This window comes from Dryobates pubescens, chromosome 1 (genome assembly GCF_014839835.1).
Source record: "Dryobates pubescens isolate bDryPub1 chromosome 1, bDryPub1.pri, whole genome shotgun sequence".
NCBI lineage: Eukaryota > Metazoa > Chordata > Aves > Piciformes > Picidae > Dryobates > Dryobates pubescens.
The window spans coordinates 65,974,378-65,994,719 of record NC_071612.1 but is presented as its reverse complement, the minus strand read 5'-3'; the positions used below and the strand labels follow the sequence as shown (position 1 = coordinate 65,994,719).

The window sequence follows — 20,342 nt, the reverse complement described above, 5'->3', positions numbered from 1 at the left end:
AAGTAAATTTATTAACACTTCCTAAACACCTTTCTGTCTCTAAGTCTCACTATTAGTTAAGACTAAAGTTACCAGGGCAGCAGAGAGTATTGCTTACAGACATTACCCCTCTCTATTATAATGCTTATCTTGAATTGCATGGTGAGTGCTAGTGACACCTTTTTACATGCAGCTGTTCCTACAAATATTTAGCAAAAATGTGAAACATCAACTCCTGTTCTCAGTTGAAATGCAAATTGGATGGTAAAAACATACTTCTAACAGCAAAATTTGCCCATGATGCATTTAATGAAATGCACCAACATGAAATGTTGAGTGTATCTTGAAAAGGAAATTACATTACATAATTAAGGTAAGACTACTATTATGTCTATATGTACTTTTCATCACAAAGGATTTGAAAGTGCTTTAAAGAAATATTTAAGCACTACAACCACTTTTGAGGTTAGATGACAAAAACCCACTATTAACTGTACTTCGTGAAAATGCTTATCCATTTCACAAGATCAATGGAGACAATACAGAATTAAGTGGTGTAGAAATAAAGGATGCTATTTATTTTGAAGTTTACACAGTCACTGCCACAGTATTTAAGCAGTTTACTAAGAACAGTTTAGGGAACATGTTCACTAATCTTTAAGGCCCAAGTACAAATGAAGACTCAAGGGAGTCACTTTTTCAAAGGGAGACTTGCTGAAGATCAAAGTGCTGAAACATAAACAAACCCTAAAGCTCAGATTTTCCACTGTATGCTTATTTGTGCCATCAATTAGTAGCATCCTTATGAAAAAACAGCAAATTGGGTCCATGCTCCATGTGGTCAGCATGCCAAGATTCAAGTAATTAGGCACAGAAGTCTGAACATACTTCCTATAATGAGTTCAACAACACATCATGCCTTGCGTGCACACATGTATATCTAATACCTATTTTTAGCCCTCATGATTATATATAATCTGGTCATATAAGGGTATTTTTTGAGTACATCTGATGGAAATTTGTTAGAGAATGACTTCTATTTTTCCTCTACTGTCAACATGGCTAAAGAGAGATGGGTGCCTTATTGTAGGCTTACAAGTAGGATTGACTCAGTAAGAGTCAGAAGAGTGTGTCTATATGATTTGTGAGATCCAAACAGGGCAGTTATGAAAAATGGACACTGTTAAAAAAAAAGAGTCAGTGTGCAGCAACATACAACGTGACAGAAAATGGGTGATGATGGTGCTGGGTTTAGGCATGAGAACTAAAAAGATTCAGATTATAACAGTGGTACAATGTCATAGAAAAGATTAGATATTATCTGATAGCTTCTTGAGCCAAGGACAGAGGGGCTGATCCTCTAAGCAGCCAAGGATAAGGCTGTCGGGAACAAATCCAATGGCGAGGAATGGTGAGGGAAAGACTCACAGCAATCAATGATTGATAAGCAAGCTTCAACTTTATTGTTGGAAAGCACGGCTTACAAAGCATCTCAGCTAAGTATGCACAAATGTCATTATTCCATTGGCTATCAGTCCAGGGTTACATTATAATATCCAGCCTCCTTGCGGTTAGGTCTATGTGCAACTTCACAAGCTCCTTATATCTTCAGTCCTAATTCACATGGTGCTGTGGTACATTCTTCTGATCAATGCTTTTGATCCCAAATTATCATAACAGTTATTGTGATCGATGTTCAAAATGCTGCTTCCTCATAGTCTTGATTCTTCTGCACATTAACTAAAGAAAACCTTTAAAAATAAATACCTATTTACTACAAACCTTAACTATATTACATAGAGCTCCTTTGAAATGCTGAGGCACACAACTAAGAAGGTTTGAACCAAAAGAAAATCTTACAATTTGAACTCATTACTAAGTAGGTCTACCTTGCTACAATTACTATGTACTAAGTAACTGTAAATACCAAATGCTTACTATTCATTATTCTTATTAGAAAAACTTAGCAAAACTCTAAATAACAAATCTCTGAAAGACATTACAACCAGAAATGATAAAACTAGCACTGTTGCTTTAAATCAGAGCAGAGTAGCGCAGCTGAAGCCACTGGCAGGGGGAAAGGAGGGGGCCGTTGCTGTGGCCGCCGCTGCTGTCGGTGCTGCCGGTGTTGTCTTCCCAATTCGAGCCCTCGCTGGCGCTATCAGAGGAAGATGTTGCTGAACGGGATCGAACACACTGAGCTGCCTTTTTTCGGCTTTTTTCCCCACTGGGTGCAAACGGCAGTGGTGGCGGCTGGTAAACGCTGTGTGGTCACCGTACGATGTATAGCGGGCGGCCCCGGTCGATCGGTCGATACTTTTCAACCACATTGTTCGGCTGCAACTCAGCCAGAACTGGGGCTGCATCTCGTCCTGACAAAGTTGCTGTAACTGCAGCAGCCATTTGCTGTTCTAGCTTACATTTTTTAATACAGATTATGCATTCTCGCCACGGCTTTTGCAGCTTGATAGCAGTTTTATCACCACTTATAACCAAGTCCCACAGTTTGTTTCCATATTCTGTCCAACAAAAATAACTATCTCCGCTAGGGAAATACCCCAAAGCGGATCCATGGGGCAAAAGCCCAGGAATTATCTTGGGCGATATGTCTGCCTTTTGTTTTTCTAAAAAACAATGAAGTAATGAAAACGCTACCTCTTTTTCCATAACCACCGGTATCCGTCCTTCCACACCAGTGTCCGTAAGGCTCTTCTGTGCCACAAGCTTCCCTAATTGGTCTGCTTGCTGGCTGCCGTTTTGACCCACCGGTGCGGTGTTGCACTGACTGTATCAAACTTTCAGGGTGCTTCTTTAAATCCACACTCTCTACTCTTCGTTTCTCAAGGAAACATCTAAAAGGGCTACTTCGCTCTCCTACCCCCGGGGGATTTCCTTAAGTGCAGCCTTGAACCAAGAGCCTGCAGCCCTTACCCGGACGGCGAGCAGAATTCTTCTTATTGAATTCTTGGCCAGGCACGGTACGAACTCCTTACACCTGTGTTGAGTCGCACTTTGCCCGTCGATCGCTGCACAACCAGGGAATACCCTATCGACGCTCTCAGGCCCCACCGTACGCCTCCTTCCTTCAGCAGCTGTAGACCACGAGCCTGCTGAAGCAGCCGTCGGATACTCTTCTGTTCCTATTAAGCCTTCAGGTCCCCGTATGGGCCACCACTTGTCAGGAAGAAATCCAACGGCGAGGAATGGTGAGGGAAAGACTCACAGCAATCAATGATTGATAAGCAAGCTTCAACTTTATTGTTCGAAAGCACAGCTTATAAAGCATCTCAGCTCAATATGCACAAATGTCATTATTCCATTGGCTATCAGTTACATTATACTATCCAGCCTCCTTGCGGTTAGGTCTACGTGCAACTTCACAAGCTCCTTTCTCACTAGTTCTTTTTTTCACATGCTGTTATCTTCTAACACAGCTGCAAGCACAGCCACAAAGCCATGGTGACCTTGCTGCACCAGCACACCAGCTTACTGTGAGCAGTAAACAACAAGATGGAGTCCAGCCTACACACTTTGTTCAAGCAGCTGTTCCATAGAACCATGTCCCTGCAATTCAAGCCATTCCTCAACATAAGGCAGCATCACTGATTTGTAAACAACAAACACATGGAATACGGGATACCTACAGGAGAAGCCCTTGCAATTATGTGGAAAACTCCTCCACTTTTTTCATACTTGAAACTAGCACAAAATTCTGCCTGTATTTACTCAGATCTGCCCCTACTTAGCTGCTAAAATTACTCAGCTGCTTTATAAAACTTCTTTTGAGCCAACATCTCAACAAAGGATAAGACACTGGGCATCAGGAAGTAGAAATACAGAAGAGTTGGGGGAAAACTAGAGTCCCAGGCAGACAATTCCTCTGCGAATTGGAGAATGGCTCTTGGAGCAGCTGATCATAACAACTATTACTAATTGTCCTTACCATAACTTCTGGATACTTTAAAATATATGGCTGGTAGACTCTATTTAAACTTGTAAAGTGTTTTTATACTATTAAATATGTCTATTGGACTACATGACAGAGAAGTTCATCTGAAAGGCATTTTTTTACTTCTGTCATTAAGGTGCTGCAACAATACTCAGAACTGTGAAAACCTCTGTAGCTTACAAACATTTAAAAGACAAAAGGAACCGTCACACATAGAAAGAATGCACTGCACTTCTAGATTAGTCACTGTGTTCTCTCCAGTTAGATTTTATAGCCTTCATACAGGGAATGTGCAATTCAAGTGGAAAAATTAAGATGCCTGAGTTCTAAAAGACTCATAAAATCCTGTAGTTCTCCTCTTTGAAGAGAAGATTAAGTAATTTTAATCCTCATCCAACCAGCCAAATATCAACAGGAATAAATTTGTAGACTGAATTTTTTTCCAGCCTGAAGCCTTCCCTTGCTTAAAATAAGAAAAGTTTTCCATAAAAAAAATGGCTAGGAAAAAAGTGACAGTTTTTAATTGCCACTTGCTTAATGTGAAATGGGAAGAATAAATGTGATTATCATGACTTTCAAAAGGGGCTTGTGATTTTTTTTTTCCTTAAGATGACAGATATCAAATTAATCTCTTGAAAACATTCCACTCAAAATTCCACTATCTAACCTTAAAAGCACAGCAAGTGAGAAACATCAGCCTCAGTTCTAATGCTTTATTAAGGATTTAGATATAGAACTACTGCTTTGCACATTTAAACAGTAACAGACACTCATGACATTTGGTGCTCTGCTAAACAGAAGAGTAATATTTAAAAATCATTTCATTTCTTTTATAGTTCTCTCGAGCTATTCATAGCTGTGGACACTTTCTTGTAGAAACTAGCGTAGAAATTAGTAAAAGTTGTTAACATTAGCTGCAAGAAAATAAGATGTTCCAAAACTGGAGCAGGTTTAATTACAGAAAATCCTGGACGCTCACTAAGCCTAGTGTATCCGTATACACACTACAGCAAACTCACTTTGAACTTGTTTCTGGTCTGCTTCAGTCAAGAGTTCTTGTAGTGTGTCATGTAAAAAATTGTAATGTCTTGCTCTGCTTTAAGTTTTTGACACCAAAGATAATCCTGATATATGGTAATCTGCTTTCAAGAATTAGGACCACAAAATTTTAGCACGTGGACCTGTCCATTCCTCTTTATTCTGTTCTTTTCTGGTTTCCTGTAATGTTTTATGCCTGAGAAATGTGTACCTAGTAAGTCACTTTTCCCTGTTGGGATTGTATTTACAGTGTCTCTGATAATTATTATTTCTAATGGCAAGCCCCAGAAGTCACAGTGTCTCTATATAATAAATTAATTTTCTTGTCTTTGAACTATAAACTCAAGCATAAATGTTTCTATGCTTTTTTCCCTAGTAAAATATTACAGAACATATTGTCATCAACCTCTGAAAAGCAGGTTAGTGAAATATATGCACCACTGATTACCCCAATGAGAAGGTAAATCAACAGGAAAGAAATTCTATAATGAGATAAAATTGTTCAACACATCTCTTCCACAATTACTTCAAACTTTGATGAAGGTTTGAAAAATTAAGCCAAAAAGGCTTTCTAGGCATCACATAAGTGGTGTCCAGAGCTGATAGTTCATTTCTATGTGAATGTAATATTATAGCCAATACAAGTTAGTATTGCCATGGTCTAGTCGTGAGGTCTGTCGAGACAGGTTGGACTTGATGATCCTTGGGGTCTCTTCCAACCTTAGTTATACTGTGATACTGTGATACTAAAGTTTCACTAACCTTTGTGATGGTAATTCCTGTATTGGTTTACTGTCTTTCCAAGATTTTTGTCATAGTATGAATCAACTGTAGTAATGCATACAGCATAATCCATCCTGTTCTCCCACTTCTCTCTGACAGAAAATAAAACAACAGGTTCCATAAGATCCTAATCATCAGTTCTAGAGGCTGGTGCTCAGGAGTCTGTTCCACATGAGGGTCAGGGTTACACACAAGCAATTCAGCCTACACTTTTTAAATCTCTCTTCAGCCACATTTAATGGGCAGAACTCATCAAAATTGAAGGAATCAGCAAATTAACTTTTTTTATTTTTTAAGGATACTGTTGACAACAGAGTTCGGAATCAATACGGATGACCAATATGATCTAAGCATTGTTCCGTTTAATTAAGGAACCTCTACAGCTTATATAGACTCACAGAGTATAGGTGGCATAGCTTCATTGGTTCCCCACAAGTGTCCACATGTCCTACTGTTATATGTTACTGGTTAAACTACTAATATCACACGAGGTTGTTGATCAACGTGTGCATCTTGTTATTCCAAGATAATTCTCTGTGTTTATAGCTACCAGTACCTTGCTTTAGTTACATGCTGCTGGCACAGCACTATTTTGCCAAACTGCTAGCTACTTCTACACTTATGCTAAGCATGGCCTACCACTAGGTCAAGCTCTAAGCTTGTATTACCAGATTGCTCACACTACTTATTGCTATGATCGCCACAGGATACAAAAAAACGATTTTTTTTTTGTTCTTATTAGTGTCATCAGAGTGGTTAAGAGCTCTAGCAGATGCTATGCCATCAAGGCTCCACCCCCCCCCCCCCCCCCCCCATTCACTAAAAAGAAATAGAATAGTTCTTAAATTGATATTTCATGCATGTTTACATATATTTCTATATTTTTACACATATTTAGTATCTTCTACAGTCATTTGATTTGCTTGCTGAATAAAAGCATTGAAATTCTAAGAAAATATCCAAACATATTGTAAACACCTATCAGGTTGGTTTCATGCATTCTTAATCACCATGTAAATTAAAGATCACTTATATAAGCTACACTTTTACTCAAAGTTCCACAGGGGACAGTTAGTCTTTTCCATTAGTGAATAATTATTCAGAAGTTTCACAGGTTGGTGCCTAAGTAAGAATAATCAACCACCTAGAGACAGTACATTATTTTCTGCTTATCTGACAGAGAGTGAAAAATACTAACAAGCAGTTCTCCCAGAAAAATTATTAATCATCCAATACATTCCAAGCAGAGCGATAAGGACAGACTCAGGAAAATAATCACCATCTACAAGCAGTATCAAAGGTATTGTAGTAGAGGCTGTTGTCATTACAAGGTGTCTGAAGTACGTTCTTAGAACAGTTGTCTTGACATCATTATTCTACCATGATCGTTCTGAATTCCTATTCCTCCAGCAATCCCGAAGAACAGTGGCACTGCACTGACTCTTTACACAATACTGATCCTTGGCCATTTTCCAAGGAATTTTATGGGATTTTCTCCCCATCACCACCTTTTAATGTAGTTTAGCCTACACCAAACATGCCCTAAAGTAGGATACACTGAAGATACTTAAGATCACAAAGCCATAGAAGAAGTAGTTATGTGACAAAGGCCCCACAGTATTTTCAGTACTTTTACCTACCCAGTAGCATACAGTTGAGAATTTCTGTTGAACACACACTTGTCTGTGATAACTACTAAAAAGGACTGCTCATCATTGCTGAGGTAACAAGTTGCTTAACATACTGATATCGTGGGACAATTGATTTTACTGTTTGCTCACTTCCAAATCAAGGTGTTCTCCTGAAAATGCTCATTACACAGGTAAGGATGGCAAGCAAAGCCTTGAATTGCAAATTCTAGCGCAACTTACAAACGCAGTCCTCGAGCACTGCTTCCACAGGTTCAGCAAGCGAGAGGTCACCACTGTCGATCTCTTTTGCTTTAAGGAAAACAATGTCTTTTGTCTGCTCCACTTAAGGGCTGAGTGAAAAAGTTAAAGAGCTCCAGGACAGGGACCAGGAGGTCGCCTCAGGGCCGGGGCCGGGCAGCTCCGCCCCGCTCGCCCCCGTTCCAGCCACTCCTGGGGGGCCATGGTCTAAGCTCAGGGCTCTGCTTGGGCCGGCGTCCGGCAGTGGCGGGGCCACCGAGTTGCTGGGGGCTAGCTGGACGGCTGAGGCTGCGGACTTCGGCCCTCTGCCGCTCGGGCCGGTTTCGAAACAGCACGAATTCGTTCTGACTCATCTTTCACGGAGGCCAAAGGGTGCTTTCCTGTGCTCCGCGGCCGCAGCCCGCCCTCCGCTCCGCGCCCTCCCGTCGGCGGCCCCACGCCTCGCAGGGACCACCCCCATCTTCAGCTCTGGGCAGCGCCGCCGTGGATTTCCGCGCAGACCGTGCGAGTGAGCGGGGCCGGAGTTCTGGGCTGCGGAGGCTCTTAGGGGGAGTTTCTGGGGACAGTGAAGAGTAAAAACGGGGAGTGCGGGAGAGCGAAGTGAGACCACAGGAGAAAACGAGGTGGCGCCCCGTGGATGCCGTCCAGTTGAAGGGACAAGTCCATGACCAACCTTCTCGGGGCGGCTGGGCGTGAGCAGATGTAAGGGACCCCGACAGGGTGACAGGCAGCCCGCAGACCGGGGGGAGTTCACAGCAGCCTGACGCCCCAGGCCGGCAGAGGCGGTTGCTTATAAAGGAGGAAGTAAAAAGGTAAGGAGGCTCGAACAGTATCATCCGTGTAAATGAAACATAACAAGGTTTCTGTAAGTCAATGAACTTTTTTACTGGCAGGTCTGAAAGGAAAGTTCAACCGAGAAAATGGGTACAGACCTGTGGTGCCACCTTTTATTAAGAAAGTGTAGATTATGTGTAAGTGATTCATTAAGGCATGTTTTCTTTTAGTGAAAATACCCAGACATTTTTTAAAAATACAGGGCTTATATTACAAAATGAAACTCAAATGTATGAAAAGCAGCATTAGCAACCTAATTGATTTCTGAAAAATTAGATTTCACAAGCACAATACAGGATTAAATAGAAAGTTTACTTGTATCTTCCAGATGAGCAGTGCTTTACAGTGTAACATTCTCTGGATAGGTTGCTGTCTGTAGACTCCATGGCAAAGGTGTAGACAGAAGACATAGGCAAGGAAGAAATAACCATCTACAAGCCAAGGATAATTTTCATACCAAGAGGAATGTTTTCAAGCCAAGAGAGCAAGAGAAACATACTTCAGACTGTCCACCAGCATCCGTACCTATGACACTTACATGGGCTGTGAAAATCTTGCATTTAGACTCTATGCAATGCAGAGCTAAACCTGTGTTGTTTGCAAGGCTCATGGCCTATTCTGAAGGTAAAACCATTGCCATTCCTACTCAGCATAAGGATCTGGTGGTGTTAACTTTAACTGCACTCCTGCAGGATCTGGTTTTAATGGTAAGATAGAAAGCTGCAGATGAACAGATTTTCTCTTAACCGGTCTTAGGAGACATGCTTTAAACCCCAGCGGTGTCGCCTTAGGGATAGCTGAAAATGAGTGTGACTCTTACATGTGTTTTGTAGAGATGTTGTTCTAGATTTGGCCTGACAAAAGGTACAATGGGTCACTATTCCCATCATTGTGAATTGGCTTTGCAGTGTCAGTGGCTGTCCTAAACCTGCAGAGAAGTTTATGAAATTGGTTTTCTTAAATTTTTACCTACTAGAGGCAGATAAAGAGAGACTGCAAAGTAAACAAATGCTTCCAACCTTTATGGTGTTGGCAAATACTTGAAAATGTGCTTTGTATATCTGTCTCAGGAAGCAGAAACAAATCCATGCATAGACTGCATTAAAATAATAATAAACCAGCAGGTTTCAGAGTTTATTGGTGTACTGGCATCGTTGGTAACTTATGGATAGTAAGAATGAGTAATATATACAGTTTCATCTGAAAATTACTGACATTGTAAAGGTCATGCACTGGCTGTATTAATGCTGACATCTTAATTAGGACTTCTGTTTGTTTTTCTAGGGTAAACCACTGGCTTTTTGTTCAAAACTGTGCAACAGTGCTATTTACCAGTAAGGATGTCATACTTCGTGAAAGGGGTTCAGCACTGCAGTCCTGTGAAGCAGATGCACAAACTAACAGGAGCTCTGTTTAAAGCACGCATATTAAAGAACATATTTGGCACCAGTGAACAACAATTCAAAATTTCACATGCATCATCTCACCTTAGTTCTGAAAAGGCAAACTCTTACAATTATATCATTGTTGGGGCTGGATCTGCAGGATGTGTATTAGCCAACAGGCTGACTGAAGACCCTCTCAGTACTGTATTACTTTTGGAGGCAGGCCCTAAAGATACCCTTCTAGGCAGTAAAAGACTGATGTGGAAGATTCATATGCCTGCTGCATTAACATACAACCTCTGTGATGAGAAATATAACTGGTATTACCACACAACATCACAAAAGCATATGGATAACCGAATTATGTACTGGCCCCGAGGAAGAGTGTGGGGTGGCTCCTCCTCCCTCAATGCTATGGTATACATTAGGGGACATGCAGAAGATTATAATCGATGGAGCAGGGAAGGGGCTACAGGATGGGACTATGAACATTGCTTGCCCTATTTTAAGAAGGCACAGTCACATGAACTGGGGCCAGATCAGTATAGAGGTGGAAATGGACCCCTGAGTGTGTCAAGAGGGAAAACAAACCATCCTCTTCATTGTGCATTCCTGGAGGCAACCCAGCAAGCTGGGTATCCCTTCACAGATGACATGAATGGTTATCAGCAAGAAGGATTTGGCTGGATGGACATGACTATACACCAAGGTAAATCATAAAGGGGTCCTTACGTAACTTGTATTTCTGGACGACCAGTGATACCTCTGAAAGAATTTTGGAATGTGGACATATAATCTGCTCTGAATGTTATGTGGTTGTTTAGGTTACTGAACAGCTATGGCACTCTGTATTTACACCCTGTTCATTTTGCAGCAGCTTGCTAACAGCCTGATGAATATTTCATGAAAAAATGCATTGACAAATTTTGAGCCATAGTTAAATTTGGAAAGGAGAGTAGATGTTCAGAATGTCATGGTAAATTTTGTTATGTTGAAATGAAATCTTTAGCTATTGTATCAAGTCACCTTTGCTTTAAACTTTATAAACTCTGTGAAGGTTTTCTCTCTGTAAACACCCTGATAGTTATTGGCCAAAATCTTGAAGAATATTGAGCATGACTGGTTTGATGCTTAATGGAAATATACGTTTTAGGTCAAAGATGGAGCACAGCTAGTGCTTACCTTCACCCGGCCATATCACGCCCAAATTTGTCAGTTTCAGAGAAGACACTTGTAACAAAAATCTTGTTTCGAGGAACAAAATCCATTGGTGTTGAATATGTGAAAAATGGTCAAAGGAAAAAGGTAAGAGATTTTTACTTTCTGGCATGAAAGGTATGAGTCAAAGCAAATTTTTTTTTTTAACCTCAAACTTCTATTAAAAGTAGCACTTCACTATGCAAAAGGTCTGCTTTTCAGAGGTTATTGTTGTCTCTTCCAGTATATAATTCCTTGGCAGCTATTCCACAGTAGGTCTGTATTTAATATGTATCGATTTAGAGATTAATGTCTCTGTTATATTTCCTCCTCTCAGTACTGAGGGGACAAGCCATAACTTGATGTTATGCAAGAATGTTGCGTAGGGTTTCTGTCTGGAATTTATAGTGCAATCAACATGAGCCAGTAGTGTGCTCTTGCAGCCCAGAAGGCAAACCATATCCTGGGCTACACCAAGAGGAGTGTGGCCAGCAGGGCAAGAGAGGTGATTCTTCCCTTTTACTCTGCTCTTTTGAGACCTCACCTTGAATACTGCGGCCAGTTCTGGTGTCCCCATCATACGAGGGTGATAGAGCTGTCAGAGCAAATCCACAGGAGGGCCATGAGGATGAATGAAGGGCTGGAGCACCTCTGCTATGAGGACAGGCTGAGGGAGCTGGGGTTGCTCAGCCTGGAGAAGGGAAACCTTATAGCTGCCTTCCAATACCTACAGGAATGACAGAGAAAATGCTGTTCAGGCATAGGAAAATCATAGATAATGCAGTCTGATTGTCTTAAGGGATAATGAGGCATTCACTTCTACTGTGCTGTTATGCATTCAGTTTTGGAACAGTAGCAATGAAATATGCTGATGAAGCATGCCTTCTGTTTGTCTGTGGAATGGATATTTTCCAGTCACAGTCCAACTCCCACTGAACATGTAGTCACCTGGTAGGAAACTTGCGAACTGCCATTTCAACTTAACTCTGTGGATAAACAGTTCATTTTATGCAGCTTTCAATCCATCCATTTCTAGAAGACCTAAACCATTCTCATTTCCCTTAACTCATTGCTGTTACAGCTGATTACGGAGTTATGTAACTTGGCAATTGCCTAAAGGGATTTGTATGTTAATAATTTAAGGTATTTCATCACAAACAATTATAAATCAATTTAAAAAGTGTAATAGTAATCTCCTAAGGAGTACAAATTTTGATGGTTTGAGCTCAGTAAGGCTTACAAGACTCAACAAACAAGTGTTCTGTGGCACCACCTGCTAAATGCTAAAATGCAATATAATTAAACTGTTGCTCCATTTTCCAATGCACAGAACAAACCTGTTGTTTTCTAAGTGGGCTGGTAACAATAACATGAGTTGCAGACAATTTAATTGACTTAAGGAGCTATTTAATGTCTGTGAGAAAAGCATCTCTACTTACTGTTCTTGTGCCATTATCAAGATTAATTTTGTTGAAGAAAGTCATGGAAAGCTAATTACATATGACCAAAGACTTTCTGAACACGGGACCACTTTACCTGCAAAATTTTCATACATATTAATACATGTATGAATTATACACACACACACATATATATATATATTTATAGTCTGTGTCATAAAAAGTACATCTCTAAGCATTTCCCTTGCATTTTTTGCCCCCCAGCATCAAAACTGCCAGACTTGTCAGCTTTTACTTTCTGGAAAATTTTATGCCTGTTACATTATGAATATCAAGATGAAACACTTCTGTTTCTGCAGGCTGTTTTAGGCAGGATCTCTTTTACGTCAGTCATCAGTGAAGTTAAAATGTGACCAAAACCTGTTATTTCAGTAAGTACTGGGTTTCCAGAGGGTTCCCAGGACTTCACTAAGCCATCTGACAAAAGTAGGTAAGGCAGGCCAAGCAAACTTGGAGTTTCTGAGTTCAGAATCAAGCAGAAATGTGCATTTACATGGAAGAATATTTTAATGTGTCATAGACTAACCCATGCAAAAGTGTTTCAAAGTTAGTTTTTCCTCTGCATGTTAGCTTTAGGCACAATTAAAGATTGTGTGTGGGCTGGGAATAACTATGGTGCTACCTGGAGCTACTGGCACCAGTTCTGTGTGTACCGTAGAAAATAGGAATGTTATATTTGTATCACATGCAAAATACAGATCTACTTGGTGATTCAGAAGTCACAGATGCACCATATATTAGTCTTAACATACTAGTGATTGCCCAGAACAAAACAATAACAAAACATGTCAGCACTGGCTATCTGTCAGCAGTATCAGATAAAAAGTATGCTAACAATTTATCAAAGCATATCTTCTTACTAGTAAAAATGACATGCACCATCCTTCTGTGCAGCTGTGCACTCAAAAAGGGCAGGATCTCCACAGTTAACGTGACCTCCATGCTAATCTGTTAACACTTCACTGTATTGCAAGAAAAAAACAGCACTTTTTAGATGTTGCTTTAGGAGCTAAATGCTTCATCTAAAATAAAAACAAGCTGCTTGATAACACCTTAATCTATGAAAGTGGAGAATGTAGGTGGGCAAACACCAGGTATGTTTCCTTGAAGCCTTGTGGGCTTTGCTTGCTAATGAGAGGAAGTTCAGGGACATAACTGTGTGCTTCATCTATTTTTTCCTCTCTAGACATGCTGATCTATTAGAATTAACAGATAAACGTTATAGTATGGTATTACTCTTGCAAATGTGTATTGCTTTCAAACATCAGACTAGCTTAGCACTGCAGTTTGCAATAAACATAAATTGTTGCTTACCTTTTGTTTCTTCTGTGGTGCAGTTGTTCTTTCTTAAGGAGAGGTGAATCTTGAGTCTTTTACTTCTGACACGTAAGAGTTACTGTTCAGTTTGTAACGCAGTGTGCATACAAAAGGATATCTTCTGTTTCAGTAACTTAATGTGACTAGGGAGGGGGTGGGGGGGGGTTGTTCATGAGCCATCTCATTGGAACAAAAAGGGATAGTCTGAGCAAGGTTAACTCATATCATCCTCCTCTAAAGAGCAGAGGGAAAAGGAGGAGGGTACCAGTATGGTTTTTTACTCCATGGAGTTTTCCCTTTTAACAGCGAAAAACACTAATAGGGGGTGGTGCTGATTCTAACTTTAAGAGATGTGGTAACTGGGAAGAAGTAGCCCCAGGTACAAATGACGCAGCAGGCTCTTGGTATTGCTAAATGACAGTATTCTGGGGCAGAAATCCTTGGAAAGATGTGTCCAAAATACTTGCAGAGATGGTTCTAGAAAATGCACAGAAAACCAAGCGAAAGATGGAGAAATAGGATACAGTAACCTGTATCATGACCACCAGAGCTCAGACCCAAACTGTTTGATGAAAATGCTGCAAGCAAACAGAATTACACAGAAACTTACAGTCAGAATTTCCTCATTAGTGTTTTAGTGGTTGAGGGGCTTCTGAGGACTACAATGGGCTAAGAAACCAAACATTCAGCGTGGCTGAATTAAGAAAATAAGCTTGTGATAATTTTTGAGCTGGTTTGTCTCTGAATTCAAAGTCTTCCTTAGGAAGGTATTGTTCAGTTTTAGTTTACAAACTGTTACTGAAAATGGAAGAGACACTTAGCTGACTGATTCAAATGCCACAGGTACTTTTTTTTTTCCTGGCAAGTAGTACAGGAGTTTATTGGGAGCCATGGCACTGGCTGATAAGAATGCTTGGGTGACATAAGAGTTAGAACAGACTGTAAATGTAAGAATAAATACAGAAATTATCTAAGCAAAAGACCGATCATTTCTCTCTGCAGGAACTTCTGGCAAAACAGGAATAAATTTAGAATGAGAAAAATGTGAAGGAATGGTCTAATCTGATCTAATCTGGATCAGAATAGCATGTCTGAATAGAAGCTATTGACATGTTTCTTGCATTCAGTTCAGGTTTAATAATGTTAGGACTTTTGTGTTCATTTCCTTCCAGGCTTTTGCCAGTAAAGAAGTTATTTTAAGTGGAGGGGCCATAAATTCTCCACAGCTGCTTATGTTGTCTGGGATTGGCAATGCAGATGATCTAAAAAAATTGGGGATTCCTGTTGTTTGCCATCTTCCTGGTAATTTTCTTATTTCTTTTAACCTTGTATCTTCCTGTGGATGCATTTCAAAGACCACTAAATGAAATTAATCCATGAAATCCAGTTGTCTGAATCATTTTCCTGTGCGAAATAACTTTTTTTTCCCCCCCTTTCTTATCCCTCCTCCCCCTTTCTACTCCCCCCCCCCCAGGAGTAGGGCAGAACCTTCAAGATCATTTAGAGGTATATGTCCAACAGAAGTGCACCAAACCTATTACTCTGTATAATGCACAAAAGCCAGTTAACATGCTGAAGATTGGTCTAGAATGGCTTTGGAAGTTTACAGGTATGACACAGAGAATGCAATCATTCTACCATTAATTGATTTAGAGTTATTCCAGCCTTTTATCCATGATTTTAAAAAGCCTGGGAGCCTTCATACACAATTTTGTTCATGTTCTGGGAAATGACTTAAGCTTGCACATAGACTGGAATGATTTATTAATCCCCCCCTTCCAAATCAGAATATTTTAAAGCTATTATCCCAGGTAACAGGATATGGTTTTTAACGTATTTGTATCTTATTCTAAGGGGGGAAAAAAATCTACAAATTTAAGAAAAAAATCTAAAAATCTTGGTGCTACTGAGAAAAGCCACTGTAAAAAAGGAAGGAAAAGAAACCTGTATTTGAAATGGATACCAATAACTGAATTAAGCTGAGCAGAAATAAGTTTTCTGAATAATTGCCCCAGAATTGTTGCAGTGACACACTTGTCTTGCAGTAATTCAGCTATACCTTAAAAAGAATCTGTAAAAGTACTCATCTGAAATGAGTAAAATGGTTTGGCCAAAGTTGAGCCTAAATTACTCACTGAATTATTTTCTTAGTACCTGACAATTTACACTTTTTGCCATGCAAGTGAATATTGAGCACTGACTTACAGCTTTAAACAATGTGAAATTAACATAATATAACGGAGATTGCAGACTCTTCAGCTTTCCTCTTCAGGGCAGGTACTGTGCATGGTTCTGCCTATTTACATGTGACCAATGGAATAACTACACTGCATGTCATGGCACATGCAGTGCAGTAATATCAGGATGCTGCAACTAGTTCCCTCCTCACCTGTTAGGATCCTGGAACCAAAAGTGCCCCTGGAGTTAAACTCTGAGCCTGCCAGGTACAGAGACATACTGCTCTCAGATAAGTGGGATTTCCAAAGTTATGCCTATTTACATTTATCTAGTGATTTAAAAGCAGATGAAAGTGCTGCATAGTGCTGAAATTTTAAGCTATTCATAAGGGATTTGCAGTTATCACTCTGTATGTATATATATATATATATATATATACACATATTACTGATGGTAGTGAAACCAAGGGTAAAGAAGTAGTTTTCTTGCTTTTCTGAGGTCTTTTAATGGCATTTCCTCTTCTATTTCTGCTCTCTAGGTGAGGGAGCCACTGCCCACTTAGAATCTGGTGGTTTTATTCGAAGTGAACCAGGGGTTCCTCACCCTGACATTCAGTTCCACTTTCTCCCTTCTCAGGTGATTGATCATGGCCGGGTTGCTTCCACAATGGAAGCTTACCAGGTGAGTTTGCTATAGAACATTACTGCAATATGTTCTTCAGAATTAGCAAGGAAGCTTATGCTCTGCTGTAATATTGATAATTTGGCCATATACAGAAAAAAGCCACCTTTGTTCATTATAAGACAAAAGAGCTGCCTTAACCACCTACATTAGGAAAATACATGAGTTTGTTATTTGATACTGCTACCAAAATTATGTTACTTTGATCCCTGGGAAAGCAGGCAAGCACTGAACTACTGTTTAAGTATCTGCACTACTGAAGTGCCACAATGCTATTGATTAGGACATCATCCTGCTAGATGCTGTACAAAACTAAACTAAGGTGTTTCTTGTTCCACTGCAGTTTAGACAGAGGTTTAAGCAAGAATGTGTGAGGCTGCTAATTTATTCACTGGCACAAATCCGAGCCTCATTTTGGACTACAATCTTAAACCAAAAGTCTCTGGTACTGCTGAGGAACAGTCACTGCATGCACACGTCTCTTCTTGCTAATATAATTTATTTAAGTGATGATACTGATTTGTTCTGCTTGCTGATTTGATTATGAGAATGCTCTGATACTGCTAAATTGGAATGGTTCTATTTTAAACTAAAAGAGCATCTGTGAGCTAGTAAGACAGGTATATTCTTTTCTTATGGAATATCATATTTGCAAGAAATTGATATAAAATGGAAAAATCAAGGGCATTTTCCATTATCTCCCCTACCTGTAACATTTAGATTTGCTTGATCTGCAAAGACTGTCAAACTGGAAAAAAAACCCAACCAACCAAGAAAGCAAGCAAAAAAATTATACTGAATCTGGAAATATGTCTGGGGGGATTGTATCAGGGCTATGGGTGTTGCAGGTCCACGTGGGACCCATGAGGAGCACAAGTGTGGGCTGGCTAAAGCTGAAGAGTATGGATCCAAATGACCATCCTATCATTGAGCCTAACTACATGTCAACAGGTAAATGCAGCCTCTCCTTGCTCTGCTGTCAACTCATTTCTTCCCAGTTTCAGTAGCAGGTTTTCATACCTATTCCACACCAGTTCAGAAGTGCTGGTTGGTTCATTGTTAGTTATTCCTTATTTATAAAAGTCAATTAGTATCAAAAGAGGCCATTATGCAAACACTGTATAAACCAAAAAGAACTCCCTGTTAGTGTTTGCTGCATCACACTGTCAATTTCAACCCCTCCTCTGCATGTGAAGGAATGGCTCTCATTTCCTTTGGGCGGAGACTAGTGTGCTTGGCTAGGCAGTGAATATAGTGAAATAGTAATTCTTCATAGCTCACCTATAGGACTTTTGGGACTGGGCTATATATGTGACAGTTTTGTTCACAGTGAATGTAAACACCTGCTTTATTATGGTTTCCAGCAGTAAGTGAGAGAATCTCCTTCCAGCCTTTCTTTGGTGCTGTTTTTTGCTGTTATGCATTCTCTATCTATTACTAAATTGAGGGTGTACTTACAGTTTTCTTATGTTCTCTCCATACAGAAAGAGATATTTGGGAGTTCCGCCAGTGCATCAAGCTGACCAGAGAGATCTTTGCTCAGAAGGCTTTTGAAAATTTCCGTGGGCCTGAAATTCAGCCAGGAAACCATGTTCAGTCTGACAAAGAAATAGATGCTTTCGTAAGGCAGAAGGCTGATAGTGCTTATCATCCATCCTGCACCTGTAAAATGGGTCAGCCTTCCGACAGCACTGCTGTAGTTGATCCTGAAACAAAAGTAATTGGCGTTGAAAACTTGAGAGTAGTAGATGCTTCAATAATGCCCAGTGTTGTTACTGGAAATTTGAATGCCCCAACGATTATGATAGCAGAGAAAGCTGCAGATATAATTAAGGGCCTCCCATCTCTGGAGGAGAAAAATGTTCCTGTATATAAGCCCAAGACCTTAGAAACACAGAGATAAACAAATGTTCTCATTCTTTTACATCTTTCATCAGTATCTTGTACAGGATATGTTAACCAAGTTAATACCATGCAAAACACAGATCCTGTTGTTGAATTAACTAGGAATTTGAACCATTAGCTTATATCAGACAACCTATTCATATTTAATTACTTGGCTTAAGTTGCTTATTTTGGTTAAAAATTGCCTTTTATGATATCATTCAATTTTTTTGTTGAAGAGAAGCTGTTTGTAAATGTCAAGACAGTTTGTGTGAGTAAGCCAGAAATACTGTGCAATTGCATGAGGAATGGGAGAGATTAATGCATGCTATTTTGAAAATCATGATGGTATGTCTTGCTATTTGCAGGAAGGATTTTAGCTGCTGTGAGTTTTAGCCAGGATAATAGCTAGCCAGGAGTCCACACATCCTGCAACAAATGGTTAAGTAAATGTAAGCATCTATGCAGTTTTGCATTCACAGGCCAAGGTAGTTTGTATCAGAATTCATAGGAGAGGGAAGAACCTGCAAGTTTGGAATCTGTCAAGTGTGGGTTTTAGAAAGGAATATGCAATTTACAAATCCTCACTTCACCATTCTCGGAAGTCTTAACTGTATAGTATTCAGAAAGAAGTACATTGTTTTTATCAGAAACTTACTTTTCTAAACAATGCCGAACAGAAGCTGATATTTATAAAACAATACTGGAAAAGGGGAATTTCTCCTTGATTTTTTTTTTTCCCAAGGAGCTTAGCAGAATTTCATTCACAGTTTAAGCTGATTTTGGTGTACTACTTTAGTACAGTAAGAGGTTTGCACTTACTATAAAGTCCTTCAAAGTTACGAAGCTTAGCTCTAACTTAATGGTTTGAGAAAGGTGTTTCCCAGCAAAGATTCTGGTCACTATCACTGAAATTTGTTAACAAAATACAGCCAAGCTACTCAAAATAACTGCATAAGGCCAGATATGGATGATGTGGGAAGTGATCTTTTTTGATCAGAAAGCAAGTGATTTATTCAGTGCTACAGTTAGGGCTTAAATCTTTGCTTTCTTTTCTTCAGATTTGTAAAGCAAGATATGATCTTTCATGGCTGCTTTCTGTTTTGATTTAAAAAACCCCAACAATATAAAGAAACTGAACTTATTTAATTGTTTGGATTTATTAAGTATTCAAAATTAACTTCTGACTAAGCAGCTGTCATTACAAAGTAAAAGCTTCTGTAGCGTCAGAGTGCTCAGGTCTTGCAGTAAACAGAAAAAAATGGAATACCATTTGAGCAGATGGTAAAAAAACTTGCTGACTCAGATGTTGGCTAGAGGAACAACTGCAGATGTTTAAGGCAGGTACTTCTATGTGGTGCTGCTTGCTCTAAGACAATGGTTGAAGGCCCTGCTGCTAACTGAGAGAAAGGACTTTATGCAGATACTCTAATGAATTAAGACAAGCAACAACTCTGGAGACAGAAGATGATAGCAGTGAACTCTGCTCCAAAAGTAGCCTTTCTATGTATGTGATAAAATATTATTATTCTCCTCATTCCAGTATAATGTGAGTCCCAGGAAATCGATTAGCTGTGCTAAGACAACTCATTTGATGTAGCTGTGGGTTTGAGGAAAGCATAAAATGTGTTATGAGCTGTGTATGCTGTACCTTTCTGTGACAGTTTTTATTCAGCACCTGTGCTTTTAAAACTTGCATTTAACGGCATTCAGTAGGTATCTTAATGTCATTTTGAGTACAGACTATTAGGATGGTTAGAGTAAAGTA

General features: G+C 39.7%; 1 protein-coding gene across 1 annotated transcript; it reads left to right on the top strand.

Annotated features, from left to right (window-relative positions):
- Positions 1–9,643: 9,643 nt before the first annotated feature.
- Positions 9,644–18,593, top strand: CHDH (choline dehydrogenase). The gene is made up of 7 exons (XM_054167731.1): positions 9,644–10,566; positions 11,011–11,162; positions 15,004–15,133; positions 15,306–15,440; positions 16,548–16,690; positions 17,539–17,641; positions 18,175–18,593. Exons 1-7 carry the CDS (start codon positions 9,813–9,815, stop codon positions 18,591–18,593), a joined length of 1,836 nt encoding a protein of 611 aa, XP_054023706.1. The 5' UTR covers positions 9,644–9,812.
- Positions 18,594–20,342: the final 1,749 nt, after the last annotated feature.